Below are 14,533 nucleotides of genomic sequence, written 5' to 3'. Positions count from 1 at the left end.
AATTTATCATCTATTTAGAGGATCTTTCTAAATGGTTCTCTATTTACTGACTTCCCAGTCTAGTTTTCCCTTTAGGCTAGTATCCTTCACTAGTTCTTTGAAGCTTTGTCGTTTTCTTGTAGACTTTTTTCCTTTTCTCCATGACTTTTCTATAATCTTTTCTTGATTGTTTTTTTTTTTACTTTCTTCTCTGCTTTTCTTGGTGCTTCTTTTATTGCATTAATTTTTTCTATTTCTGCCAGCTACGTATTCTCTGTTTTTCAATAGACAACATCAAGAGCACGTAATTTCAGGATTTTAAGGAATCTTAGAGCTGAATGAATCAAAATACCCTCGGGTACTGCAACCTATGTTTAACATCCTCACCAAGTGCTTGTTTAAATGGAGAATTTGAAACTCAAAAGAGATTAAAGTGACCTATTTGGCTATGATCAGTGATAAGTGTGAGATTTAAATTCAGGTTTCTTAAATTCAGGAGCTCACAGAAAGAAACTATTAGGCAGTGTCTAGGGAAATAGAGGCACGATTACCTGGACTTTATTTTTTATAGCAGTCTCTCTTCTTGGGTATCTGAGTGCCTATGAAGGTTTTTAAGGTCTTGCTAGTTTATATAAGGCAGGACCTGTGTAGGAAAGAAGTTGGACCTTCTAATTTTTAATCTTTTAATCTCTCTGGGAAGAGTATTCACACTAATAACATAAATTTGTGTATTTATTTATTTTTTTAAATTGAAGCATAGTTGATACACGGCGTTGTGTTAGTTTCAGGTGTACAGCATAGTGATTCAACAACTCTGTATGTTACACCATGCTTAGCACAAGTGTAGCTACTATCTGTTACTGCGTAACGCTATTACAGTACCATTGACTGTATACTCTATGCTGTACTTGTATCCCTGTGACTTACTATAACTGGAATCCTGAATCTCCCATTCCCCTTCTCCCATGTTGTCTGTCTGCCACCCCCTTCCCTTCTGGCCACACAGAATTCTCTGTATTTCTGGGTCTGTTTCTGTTTTTTGTTTGTTCATTTGTTCTACTTTCTAGATTCTACATATAAGTGAAATCATATAGTATTTGTCTATCTCTGTCTGACATATTTCACTTAGCATAATATCCTCTAGGTACATCTACATTGTTGCAGATGGCAAGATCTCCTCCTTTTTTTTTGCTTTTTTGCTGTGTATGTGTGTGTGTGTGTGTGTGTGTGTGAGAGAGAGAGAGAGAGAGGGAGAGAGAGAGAGATGTACATCTGTTGATGGACACTTGGGTTTTTTCCATATCTTGGCTGTTGTAAATAATGCTGCAGTAAACGTGGGGGTGCATGTATCTTTTCAAATTAGTGTGTTCGTGTCTTTGGGGAAGTATTAAATAACCAGTAGTGGAATTACTGAATCATATCATATTTCTATTTTTAATTTTTCAAAGAACCTCCGCACTGTTTTCCACAGTGGCTGCGCCAGTTTCTATCCCCAACACCAGTGCACAAGGATTCCTTTTTCTCCACATCCTGGCCAATACTTGTTTTTTGTGTTTTTGATTCTAACCATTGTGACAGGTGTAAGGTGATAATTCATTGTGGTTAACTTTTGTACGATTAACTTTCCAACATTTCAGAGAATTCCTTGCTAGTTGCTCTTACTTATGGGAACTAAGACGGGGTCTTTACTAGGTGTTTCACGTCTTCGGAGAGGTGGAGGAAAAACAGAGAATGAAAACCATTTAAAACCAGAGGCCAAATTTTGAAAGACCTGTACTCTAGCAAGTATAAAACATTGATTACTGAAATTGAAGATGACACAAAGAATAGGAAAGGCATTCTATGCTCATGGATGGGAAGAACATATATCGTTAAAATGTCTACAGTACCCAGCGCAATCTGCAGATTTAATGCAATGCCTATTGAAATACCAACGACATTTCTCACAGAACTAGAACAAACAGTCCTAAAATTTGTATGGAACCACTGAAGACCTCGAATAGCCAAAGCAGTATTGAAAAAGAAAAACAAATTGGAGGTATCACAATTGCAGTTTTCAAGTGATAGTACAAACCTATCCTAATCCAAACAGTATGGTACTGGCATAAAAACAGAGATATAGATCAGTGGAATAAAACAGAAAATCCAGCATGAAACCCATAAGATATGGTCAATTAATCCTTGACGAAGCAGGAAAGAATATCCAATAGGGAAAAAGCAGTCTCTTCAACAAATGGTGTTGGGAAAAGTGAACAGCTACATGCAAAAGAATGAAACTGGACAGAAAAATAAACTCAGAAATGGGTTTAAGACCTAAATGTGACACCTGAAATCATAACATACTTGAAGAGCGCACAGGCAATAATCTCTCTGATATTGGCTGTAGCAACATTTTTTTTCTAGTTCTATGTCCTAAGGCGAGAGCAGTAAAAGCAAAAATAAACTGTTGGGACGACATCAAGATCAAAAGGTTTTGCACAGACGGAATCAATACACAAAACGAAAGGCAAACTACAGAATGGGAGAAGATATTTGTAGATGACATATCTGGTAAAGGGTTAGTATACAAATATGAAGTACTGATAGAACTCAACACCCAAACGCAACCCTGTTTAAAATGATCAGAAGACAGGACCAGACATTTTTCCAAAGAAAACATACAGATGGCCAACAGGCACAGAAGAAGATGCTTAACATCACTCATCGTCAGGGAAATGCAAATCAAAACTGCAACAAGATACCACTGCACACCCATCAGAATGGCTAAAATCAAAAACACAAGATACAAGTGTTGGTCGGAAGATGGAGAAAAAGGAACTCTCTTGGACTGTTGGTGGGAATGCAAACTGGTACAGCCACTGTGGGAAAAAGTATGGCGTTTCCTCAAAAAGCTAAAAATAGAACTACCCTACAATCCAGTGATTGTACTACTGGGTATTTATCCAAAAAATACAGAAACACCAATTCAAAAGGATACATGCACCCCTATGTTTACTACAGCATTATTTGCAATAGTCAGCCCAAGTGTCCATTGACAGATGAATGGATAAAGAGGAAGTGGTATATATACACAATGGAATAGAAAAGAATGAAATCTTGCCATTTACAGTGAAATGGATGGAAGTAGAGAGTATTATGCTAAGCGAAGTAAGTCAGAGAAAGACATCAACCATATGATTTCACTCATGTAGAATTTAAGGAACAATAAAAATGAGCAAAGAAAAAAAAGAGAGAGACAAACCCAGAAACAGCCTCTTAACTATAGAGAACAAATTGATGGTTGCCAGAGGGGAGATGGGTGGGGGAATGGCTGAAATAGGAGATAGGGGGTAAGGAATGCCCTTGTCATGAGGAGCCCTGGGTGATGTATGGAATTGCCGAATCATTATATCGTATACACGAAACTAATATAGCACTGCATGTTAATGCTACTGGAATTAAAATAAAAACTAAGTAATAAAAACAGAGGCCAAATTTTAATTATATTAAGAAACTTCTTTCAATAAATAGATAGCTGACCTTTCACTCAATTTTTCTTTTTAATGAACTTGGTTTGTTGTATATTTTTGTCTAAAGGCTTTCTATTTACCGTGGTGACGAGAATGCACGGCCTACATCAGTTGATGGCAACGTTAATATCAAGGTAAAGTACTCTTGTGAAATTAATTTTCCTGCTCTGAATTTAGTTTTGTCTATTATTTACTGTTAAAAATTACCAGTGGCCTGCCTGTCATCATTTTATGTTTGTAATGGAAATTTGGTCAGAACAAACCATTTTACGGAAATATGACAAGTTGAAAAATCTTTTTTTTTACTCTGGCAAATAGTGAAGGTGGAGGTTGAAGAAAATGAGCTGGAAAATATATAATGACAGGAAAATTATATTGGGAAAAGCTTTCACATAATGGTGGAAATATGACATTTGGTCAAGGCTCAGGATTCTTACTGTGAATTTTAAATTATCTTATCATGACTGTCTTTCTCTTTGCATCTTTCTTGCTTGCTTGCTGCTTGCTTTCTCTTATTCTTTCTTTCTCTTCCTTCCTCTTTCTTTCTTTCTTTCTTTCTTTCTTTCTTTCTTTCTTTCTCTAGAAAATATGAATTTTATAATACTAATGCCTAAATGAAATCTTTAGTGGATCCAATTATTTATTGCAGATATTTTTTCTTGGACATTTTTTATTTTGGCAGCCTGTAGTGTTATGACAGAAGATTTTTTTTCTCTGTTTCTATCCTTTGTTCTACATTCAGATTAAAATTATATTAGAAATTGTGGAAATTCAGAAATTTAAATTGTTTCTCAACATGTATATTGCGAAGGCATTCCACTGTGCTTTCAAAATGATTCCAAGGAGAGTATAGTTAAAACTCTTTATCTAAGTGAAGGATACATGTTTTGCCTTAAATAATCATCAGCTCTAGAAGCAGAGGCTCTTCATACCCTTATGGTAAAATGTCCAATTTCAGAAATCTTTTATATTATAGTTTTTAAAAATATCTACTTGTAGCCTTTGTATCAGATTCTAAAACTGAAAATCTCACTCATTTTATGTTTATTTAAATATTCATTTGAAAGCCCCTGCATCATTATATGCTGCTGGATGTTAGGAAACATAATTGTGCATCTCTTGGAACACCTAGAATAAAGTCTTGCTTGGAAGAGGCAATTTAATATTTTTTGAATGTGAATAAATGAGCAGACAGATGGAATTCTGTATAATGGAATGTTATAAGTAATGTAATGTGTATAATTTGTCATAATTAAATACATAAATTTTAAAAAATATGGCTCAAATTTAGATTCTATTTTCATGTTTAGGCTTTATAAGCACAAATGAATTATGTTGAGGAAACAAAGAAATAAATAAGAAGGAAGGTTACAATGTATTGTTTAGTATCCTCTAATTGTGAGCTTAGAGTTGTAGATGAAAATGCCCAACTATTTTCTTTAACCCCACCTATGTCCCATTAGATATATCCTTTCAAGGAATCCATTTCTCCTTAGAATTCTCATTACCAGTTCTTTCTCCATGTGCAAAGTTGATGTATTAGAAACATTTCTTTTTCTATTTTTTCTCTCTCTGGTAATAATTTATAGCTTTCAGATAGTGATAGATGACCTCAAATTGAACAACCTATAGTGAAAAAATTAAATTCTTTACTACAGTAATTATAAAGAAATAGTTGTAGAGTGAGAAAAGTCAGTATTATTAGGGATAAACTATGAACAAGAGCCTCTGTCTTATATATATTTATAATTTAATGCAATATATATTTATAATATGGAATTGAAAAAATTTTAGAGACTTCTGTTTGTTGTATATCCATAATCATACTTACATATTCCGGAAAATACATATATTTTCCATATACCTTTTTGTACTTACATTATTCCTTTTTTTCCTTGTCTTAAGCTTGTGCTTGATTGATTGGTCATGTCTTATTATTTTCCTTTTTCTTCACTCCCCCCAACTCTTTTTTCTTTTAATGACTTATCCCTACCCAGTTTTTCCTTGCAGAAACATGTCTTTAGAGTCTGTTCTTTCAGTCCTTCTCTTTCTGTCTCCATCGTCAAATATTTGGTTATAGCTTTGTGTTGTCTGAGTGTGGTTTTCATTCATGAATCATTGCCCTACAAGGTTTATTATTAGTTTTTTCCTCTTTTCTGGAAGGAACTGATTTAAACAATCATTTGTCTTTAGCATTTTGACAAACAAAACCAACTTAAAGTGTAATTCCAACTTACCTGAATAAGATACTACTAAAAACTAAATGTTAATATTTTCTCCTACAAGAGATATTCGTGCAAGTATAAATCATGCAAACACATGTTAAAGTATAAATAATTAATCTAAATTTCTTAATGTTTGGGGTTTTTATCAATAATGCTTTCAATTACCTAGGAACAAAGTTGTGTTTTAGGTTACTTTGGTAAAGAAAGTATTTAAAAATATTTAAAATTTCAATTTAATTTACATATACTGTATTCTTAGTTTTAGAGGTAGAATTCAGTGATTCATTAGTTGCACACAACACCCAGTGCTCATTAATTCAAGTACCCTCCTTAATGCCCATCACTCCTTATTCCACTCCCTGCCCCCCACTCTGCCTCCCCTCCAGCAACCCTGTTTCTTGCCTATAGTTAAGAGTCTCTTAGGGTCTGCCTCCCTCCCTGTTTTCATCTTTTTTTTTCCTTCCCTTCCCCTATGCTCGTCTGTTTTGTTTCTTAACTTCCACATATGAGTGAAATCGTGGTAGTTGTCTTTCTCTGACTGACTTTTTTCGCTTAGCAGAATACCCTCTAGTTCCATTCAAGTCATTGCAAATGGCAGGAGTTCGTTCTTTTTGATGGCTGAGTAATATTCCATTGTGTGTATATGCCACATCTTCTTTATCCATTCATCTGCCGGTGGACATCTAGGCTCTTTCCATAGTTTGGCTACTTGTGGACTTGCTGCTGTTAACACTGGGGTGCAGATGCCCCTTCAGATCACTATGTTTGTATCCTTTGGAGAAATACCTAGTAGTGCAGTTGCTGGGTTGTAGGCTAGCTTTAGTTTTAAATGGTTCAGGAAGAAGTTGTATGATAATCAGGGGTAAGGAAAGTAACACTTTGGGACTAGCTATTAAATCTCTCATAATCCTCACCCCATGAGAAAATGTAGGCTAGTAAATGGCAGAACTGTGACTTGAATCTACATTTGAATGATTCCAAAAGCTGTGTTCTTTGTGTAGCGGTGCTCATTTGATAATAGTGACTATTATGATTATTTTACCAAATGTGATACTTGCAATCCTTAAAACTATTAATTTTTGTTCTAGAATGTCCCCAAACCAAGCTTAAGAAACCTAATGGCTGCTTGTGAGAAATTCAAGAACTGTAAGCTATTTGAAGACTTGTGTTATTCACTGCTGTTTGTCCATTCTTGTGTTACTCAGTAATTCAAAATTACAGATATTTTCATGTACTCTTTATTTTGTTTTTTACTAAGTGGAAACAAAACCTGGCCTTATGACAGTAGGCGATAATCTTTCACTTACGGACGATAATTCTGATCATAAAGATGAAGATACAAAAGTGCATGACCTTTTTTGTCCTGCTATTCCATCACCTAGAACTCTGAAAAAGCCTCTCATGCCGTTAGCAGGCCTTCCTGTTACAAAGGTAAGTTGTTTTGTTTTAAACTTTTTCCCCTGATGTTTTTTTTCACTTACATCCTCTTGATCCTTATAATGAAAAGAATCTTAGGAAGAAATGGAAGTCCTCAAGATCATAAGAGAACACAGTGTAATAACAACAGGGAGATAAGTACCGGATTGAGATTTATAAAGGTTGGTGGGAGTGAACAATTCTTAGGAATGCCAGTATGGAAGTAAAGAATTAGAAAGCAACTGGCAAGAACAGCTAGATGGAGGTGAAGATGAGGGGGGGGGGTGGGGGGAAGAATTCATTTAAGAAGGGCAAGATGAATGTAAAGATTGAAGAGTTGAGAGAGAGTATTACAAAAACACAATTGCAGTAGTGGGGCTAAGGGAGAGCAGATAGTCTGTATTATAAAGTAGGGTAGAGATTATTTTGAGTGCAAACTAAGAAAACAAAGTCAGGTAATACAAATGCTTAGACTCTTCTGAATGACTTACAGCTGATTTTCATGAAGCCTGGAAGAAAATTTTATCCTTTTAACTTTAATAAAGTGTGATATCTCATATTTAATTTAGCAAAATCTGTGTTTATAGATAATGCAAAGTGAAATCTGTGTTAGACCTTAATCAGATTTATTATGAATTTTGAATTTTTGGCCATTGTCTTCCTTCTGGTTCCTTTCTGCCTTCCTTTCTTTCTTTTTTTTGAAGATTTTATTTATTTATTTTTGCGAGAGAGTGAGAGAGAGATATTGAGAGCTGGAGCACACAGAAGCAGGGGGAGGGGCAGAGGGAGAAGCAGACACCCCACTGAGCAGGGAGCCTGATTCAGGACTCGATCCCAGGACCCTGGGATCATGACCTGAGCTGAAGGCAGACGCTTAACCAACTGAGCCACCCAGGTGCCCTTCCTTGTGGTTTCTAATTTAACGTACTGTGTGGTATAATCTTGGCAGGTTTTAGATCTTTTTGAGAATAAAGAGAGGAAATAAGTAAACATTTTATGTAGTCTTTTCATTAATTAAAACGGAAATTTCTGATTATGTAAGTGAGGTTCTTAATCTTTATCCAGTAAATGAAATAAATTTTAAGCTGCAACACTCTTAAAGGAGAAAATTGTTTCTGGATTCTGATTTATTTATTTTTAATTATATCTGCATATAATAGATACATACAAAGACATCGAATGAATGAACTCACAATTTATAAGTTTTTTTCTAATATGAACTATTTGTCATCGTAGAGTCATAAGGAAGGAAAGGTTGCCAACAGAGTGTACAGAATTATTTCTGGAAGATGATTTTTACTTTTTCAAGTATCTCCAATAGTGGATACATTTTATATTATTCCCAGGAAACTTTAGTATTCCTAGTTGTTAATTCTTGGGGGTTTTTTAGGTTTTAAAAATTATGAGTAATCTCTGTACCCAACACGGGGCTTGAACTCACAACCCTGAGATCAAGAGTCACACACCCTTCCGACTGAGCCAGCCAGGCACGCACATAGTTGTTAAATTTAACGTGCGAATTCTTTCGAATCTGAAACTCAGAAATACTGGTGATTGGATTTTTTTGGTCCCTTTCTTCTTTCCTCATGTGAATATTGGGCCCTGCTTGATAATCATACATGTATTTGGAGTCTTTAAAACATTCAGCTTGGATGGTCATGATTATTAATTTGTTAGTACTAGGTTCTTTCTCCAGTCCTTAACTACCGTCTTGTATTCGTAGATAGGAAATTAGAGCTATTAGTTTGCTAGTCACAGTTCATATAAGAAAACCATGTGAATTTTAAAATGGGGTTTTATCTTTTTTTTCATAAATCATAGTAGTACTTAAAAATGCCTCAAAATGCTGTGATCCCATAAGTATTTCTCTTCCACAATTTAAATCTTTTAAGATTGATTTTTAAAATGGAGTATTCTCATAAAATCTTAAATTGGTGTTTTGCGATTAAATCTTTTTATTAATCTTTAAAATGCTGTTCATTACAGAGATGAATACTTGCCTGCGTATGTTTTTTTCCTAAAGTTTTATTTATTTCAGAGCGAGAGAGAGAGGGAGTGTGTGGTGGGGGGAGAGGGTAAGAGGGAGAGGAAGAGAGAGGGAGAGAAGCCAACTCCCCACTGAATATGGAGCCTGATGTGGGGCTTAGTTTCTCAAACCCGAGGTCATAACCTGAGCCAAAATCCAGAGTCAGATGCTTAACCAACTGAGCCACCCAGGTGCCCATTAACTTGCCTATGTTAATAAAAGTGTATTTTCTATCCTTGAAACTAATGTGAAGTATATAATCAAAATATTGAATCCCATGGCTTTTTCCCCCTACCTTTATTTTTGTTCTGAAAATTTCAGAATTCCCTGTAGGTTTACATTATTTAATTATATCAATTATATTTTGTTATATTTATATTTAAATATGTATAATTATATTAATTCAATTTTCCTGAGCGATGTCATTTTTTTTCCAACTTCAAATGTATTTGTCTATAACTTTCTTCTTAAGTCTCCTGGGTGCTTCAAATTTGGTATGTCCCAGATTAAAAACATCGTTTCTGACCCTTTCCACTTCCCTGAATTTTGTAATCTGCTGTCATTTGTTTTCCCCATGCTAGTGTATGGCACCAACGAAACACTGAAGCAGGAAAAATCCTGGACTCCAAACTTCCCCGAAATTGCTATATCCAGGGGCACCTGGGTGGCTCACTTGGTTAAGCATCTGACTCTTGACTTGGCTCAGGTCGTGTTCTCGGGGTCCTGGTATATCAAGCCCCATGTCTGGCTCCATACTCAGTAGGGAGTCTGCTTGAGGATTCTCTCTCTTCCTCTCCCTCTGCCCCTTCCCCTGCATGCGCACACTGTCTCTCTCTAAAAATAAATAAATAAAATTTTAAAAAACAATCACCACATCTCTACCTCTGAAACCAGTAATACATTATTTGTTAATTAATTGAATTTAAATTAGAAAAGCGACACCTGGCTGGCTCAGTGGGTTAAGTGTCTGCCTTCAGCTCAGGTCATGATCCCAGGATCCTGGTATCCAGAATTGCGTTGGGCTCTTTGCTCAGTGGGGAGCCTGCTTCTCTCTCTGCCTGCCACTCCTCCTACTTGTGCTCTCTGTCTCTTTCCCTGACCAATCAATCAATCAATCAATCAACAAAAATTTAAAAAAGAAATAAGTTAAAAAACAAAAAAAAATTTAGCACATTCAGTCATTTACCACATTCAGAATTTTGTCCCTGCTTACCATTTTTCATATCTTATTACCATAATTCACCCCCTCACCTATAATTTTGAAATACTCTTCTGGTTTTGGTTCCTTTATGTTCATCTTTACATTGCTGTCAGAGGGACCTTTTTAAGTACGTTTGTGACAATGTAACATCTCTGCTTATTTGGTGGATACCCATGACATGAAGGAGAAAGTTCATATTCTAGCATGACACTTGCCTTCTTTGGTTCAGTCCTGATTTTCCAATTACATGTCTGTATCCCATTCCCAAAAAGTGTGTTCCAGTTTTGCCACATTCTCTAGCTATCGTCACTTCCTGTGTTATTTCATAGTTCATCCTTAAGCTCCTCCTACCTTTTCTGGAAGGCCCCTCACACCCTCCTTGTGCACTTTGTCTGTCTTTCAAGATACAGCCCTATCTTTGCAGCACTTCCTGAGCTTCCCACATACAACTGTTTTCTCTTTTGTGCCTTCGCTGTGCTTCATTCACCTCACCTGTAGAACTAGTAAATGATACTCTGTGTTCTTATCTGTTTTCGTCCATCTCTGGCCCTACTAGCATATAGGGTAGTCTCTGTCTTTTCTTTCTATTTCCAACTTGTCCCAGGATAGTGCCTATGACTTGACGGAGACGGTATGTATTTGTCTTTCTTGAGTAAGTGAGTGAGCGAGCAATTGAATTAATGTGATGTTTTCTGAAGGTGGGTTTTGTTTTGTGTTGTTTTTATAGGAAGGAGAGGTGCTATCAGCAATTGGGGAAAAGGACAATGGGATTGATATGGAAAGTGCTCCACGAGAGCAAACAGTTAATGACAGCTTGACTTCTGCTGATAGAGCATCCAAAAATAATGGAGATGGTAAGTGAGTGAACATCTATGAATCTTTTTCTATGCTTAAGTGCTGGTACATCACAATCGGTAAGTCTGTAGATCTGGATATGTTTTCCATTTCATTAAGGTATTTTTCTTTTGCTGTCTTTCCTTATAAGTATCCCGATGACTACCAACTTTTTCTTCTTGAAAATACTTCAACTCCCTGAAAATCTTTACTGCTATTACTTTTATTTTATTGAAATATTCATGAATGGGGATAGGCTTGTATATGTGGCCAATTAGATTACCACGTTTTTAACCATCTATGTATATAAGATAACTCACTTTGTTTTCTCCCAAATGAGTCCTATTGGTCTTTAATGATCAGATCCACTATTTTCAGGGTGGAGTGGATAACTCATCCTATATTTTGGATGAAGTATTTTTGACTTTTTGACTAGTTTGTTCACTACTGCCTTTAACAGGTGAATTATGTTTTTAATTTTATAAGAAATTAAGAAAAAGAATGGAAACAAAGAAACTATAATCAGTAGTGTAATCAGTAGTTATATATCTTTCTATAATTATCCCAGTTACCTTATTGATTCATAACTACCATAAAAATGAATTAAGCCCTATTTAGTTGGGAAAATTTATGTGATCTTTTCATTTTTTTTGCAGGAACTTTTTACTATAGAATATATTGATAATTATCAGGATTCTCTTTTTTTCTGATTAAAATAGGATTGTTGCTTGTATCATATTATTTTCTGACATCATTATTTCATCCTTTATTCAAATGGATATAGAATTACAGAAATCTCCTAGGCAAATACTAAGAAAAACAGATTGAAGGAAAGGTGTTCTGTGACATGACCTACTGACTGTAATCATGTACAAAACATCAACCCACATCATAAAGATTCCACATAATGCAGTTGTATTAGAGGCTCCCAAAACGACACCCAGATGTGGTTATTCACTAGAAGACCTCACAGGTCTCAGCATAGTTGTACTCATGCCTGTGGTTTATTACAGTGGAAGGATACAAAACAAAATCAGCACAGAGCAAAGGGGCATGGAGTGATGTCTAGAGGAAGCCAAGTGCAGGTTTCTATGCGTATGGATGTGCTTCATTCCTCCAGCATCACATTATGATGACACATGTGAAACGTTGTCTGCCAATAGAGGAATCTTAGAGAGACTAAATGAAGTTTTCTTTAAATGACAGTCAGGTAGGCATCTTTCCCCTAGCATATACCAAAATTCCAGGTTCACAGAAGGAAATCAAGTATACAGGATAAATCACCTGGTTGGTACCAAGACTTAGGCACAGCCACTCTTAGCAGTTATGGAATAGTGGGAACTCTCCCCACATCCAAGCTCCCAGATACCAACCAAGGGCCAGCCGTTCAGGTGGGATCTAACGGTGGCTGTCTATGGCCTGCTGTATGGAACCTTTCCTGCAGAGGAATTATAGCCCTGACTTACTTTGTATTCAGATTTTCTTTCAATAGCAAGTAATATGGTGATATAACATGGTACTGATTTCAGGAGCATCATCCTATACCACAGTGGTACATTGTTACATTAACATTAAGTCATCTTTGTCCCCCAAAGTCCATAGTTTACATTAGGGCTCAGTCTTGGTGTTGTACACCCAATGCACCCATGTGGTGTCACATAGAAGAGTTCCACTGCCTCAAAAGTCCTCCGGGCTGTGCCTATTCATCCCTCCTTTTGCCGCAACCCTTTATTCCTAACTTAAAAAAGTTTTAGTTTTTCCAGAATGTGAAAGAGTTGCAGTCATACAGTAGGTATCTTCTTGGATGTTTAAAACATTAAAATTCCAAGGTAATTGAATGTACCGATTCAAGATAGCCTTTGTCCTTTATTTTGTTTGTTCATCAGTGTAGGATCTGATGACATGTGCCTTATGGACTGAGAAAGTGTGATTTCTGTAGACATTTGTCACATAATGGGGAGGGTTGAGAACAATGACATCATGTACTACTACCTAGCACTAACCATTGGTACCATCCTCGTCTAAGAGGTGAGTCCAGATAGACTCTCTAGCAATGAAAGTAGGTAGTCTCAAGAGGTTATACTTTATTAAACCAGATGCACTAAAATCACTAACTTTCATACTTACCTTGCAATTGGAAATAAGGCGCGAGAGAGTCTGTTTGCTGTGTTTTGCCATGCTGCAAAGTACCGTGGCTACAGACCAAACTTTGTGATGAGGTGTTTCATGGTAAACTTAACAGTCTCTGCTGAAGTGCTGGAGAAGTTCTGCTGTGTTACAGCAAAATAAGTACAGTCTCTTTAAACTGCTCCTGGTCGTGGAAGTCCAGAAGAATCATGCTATTTAAGTTTGACTTTGTCAGTCTCTGATAATGATTCTGCTGATGATAGCATTTTCTGACAGTCTCATAGGGTTTGGTTACAATCATGGTCATTATAAACATTCACTTGCAGGTACCAAATTTTGATAAATACCATTCTTTTCTTGCATTTGGTAAACGTAGAGGAGAAAGTAAGATTTCTTAATGCATTAACTGCCTACCAATAGTATAGTTAATGTTCCCTCCAGTGTGGTTTCCAGGTCTGGTCCCAAAAATATACTTTTTAACAAATCATCAGTCTTATACTTTTAATCTGTATTTTTCTAATGTTGATTTAAAATGTATTTTGGTTTTTTCTTTAGCGGTGGATGAGAGTTCTGAAGACACATTAAGCAGGTAGGATTTTTATGGATTTTTAAAAATTATGTGTTGACTGAGGGAATGCAGAGAAAAGCCTTTGTGGAGAGTTCTACTCTGGGCTAGAGACTATATTACGTGCTGGATGTTTATTACTTTCGTAGTCATTACAATAGCTTCACAAAGTAGCTGTGCTATTATAGCCTATTTTTTATTAATTAGTCAGCTGTGGTTCAGGGAGGTTGATTAATTGACCTATGATTCCATAGTTAATGAGTAGCAGAGCCATGATGTGACTGTCAGCCTGTGTGACTCCCACACCCATTCTTCTGTTCCTCAGCAGCACTGGGATTAAGATACGGATCCTAGTCAGATCAACTCAGAAAGTCAAATGTAGTCATGTGTTAACTTAGATTTAGAGTTTTCTTAAGAAACCAGGTTAGTCCAAGTGTTTGTCCTAGTATATTTGACAACTAGTGATAACTAGAGGCAATTAGTGCGGTGGTAACTAGTCTCTTTTTACATATCAAAGATTTTGGGGTGGATCTCAGTAACCTATAGCCACAGTACATAGCTTTTACATAAGCAAGACCTAATCACGCAAGTTCTTAGCTGTAGTGATGTCTGCTCTCCTTGAGATGAATGATTTTTCCAGAAGTGAAGGAT

The 14,533-nt window shown here is 36.1% G+C and overlaps 2 protein-coding genes across 2 annotated transcripts in view; both read left to right on the top strand.

The window, feature by feature from the left end:
• LOC125281624 (ankyrin repeat domain-containing protein 26-like) overlaps positions 1 to 14,533 on the top strand; it is a 564,334-nt gene that overhangs the window by 384,060 nt on the left and 165,741 nt on the right. The window lies entirely within an intron of this gene.
• Positions 1 to 14,533, top strand: part of LOC130542181 (ankyrin repeat domain-containing protein 26-like) — a 41,913-nt gene that overhangs the window by 19,361 nt on the left and 8,019 nt on the right. Inside the window, exons 8-12 of the mRNA XM_057304721.1 lie at positions 3,556 to 3,622; positions 6,802 to 6,859; positions 6,972 to 7,144; positions 11,084 to 11,210; positions 13,873 to 13,906. Coding sequence (XP_057160704.1) covers positions 3,556 to 3,622; positions 6,802 to 6,859; positions 6,972 to 7,144; positions 11,084 to 11,210; positions 13,873 to 13,906 — 459 coding nt within the window. The remainder of the gene's footprint in view (positions 1 to 3,555; positions 3,623 to 6,801; positions 6,860 to 6,971; positions 7,145 to 11,083; positions 11,211 to 13,872; positions 13,907 to 14,533) is intronic.

This window comes from Ursus arctos, unplaced genomic scaffold (genome assembly GCF_023065955.2).
Source record: "Ursus arctos isolate Adak ecotype North America unplaced genomic scaffold, UrsArc2.0 scaffold_30, whole genome shotgun sequence".
Lineage (NCBI taxonomy): Eukaryota > Metazoa > Chordata > Mammalia > Carnivora > Ursidae > Ursus > Ursus arctos.
Note: the sequence above shows the minus strand (reverse complement) of the source record. Positions and strands in the feature narration are given on the sequence as shown.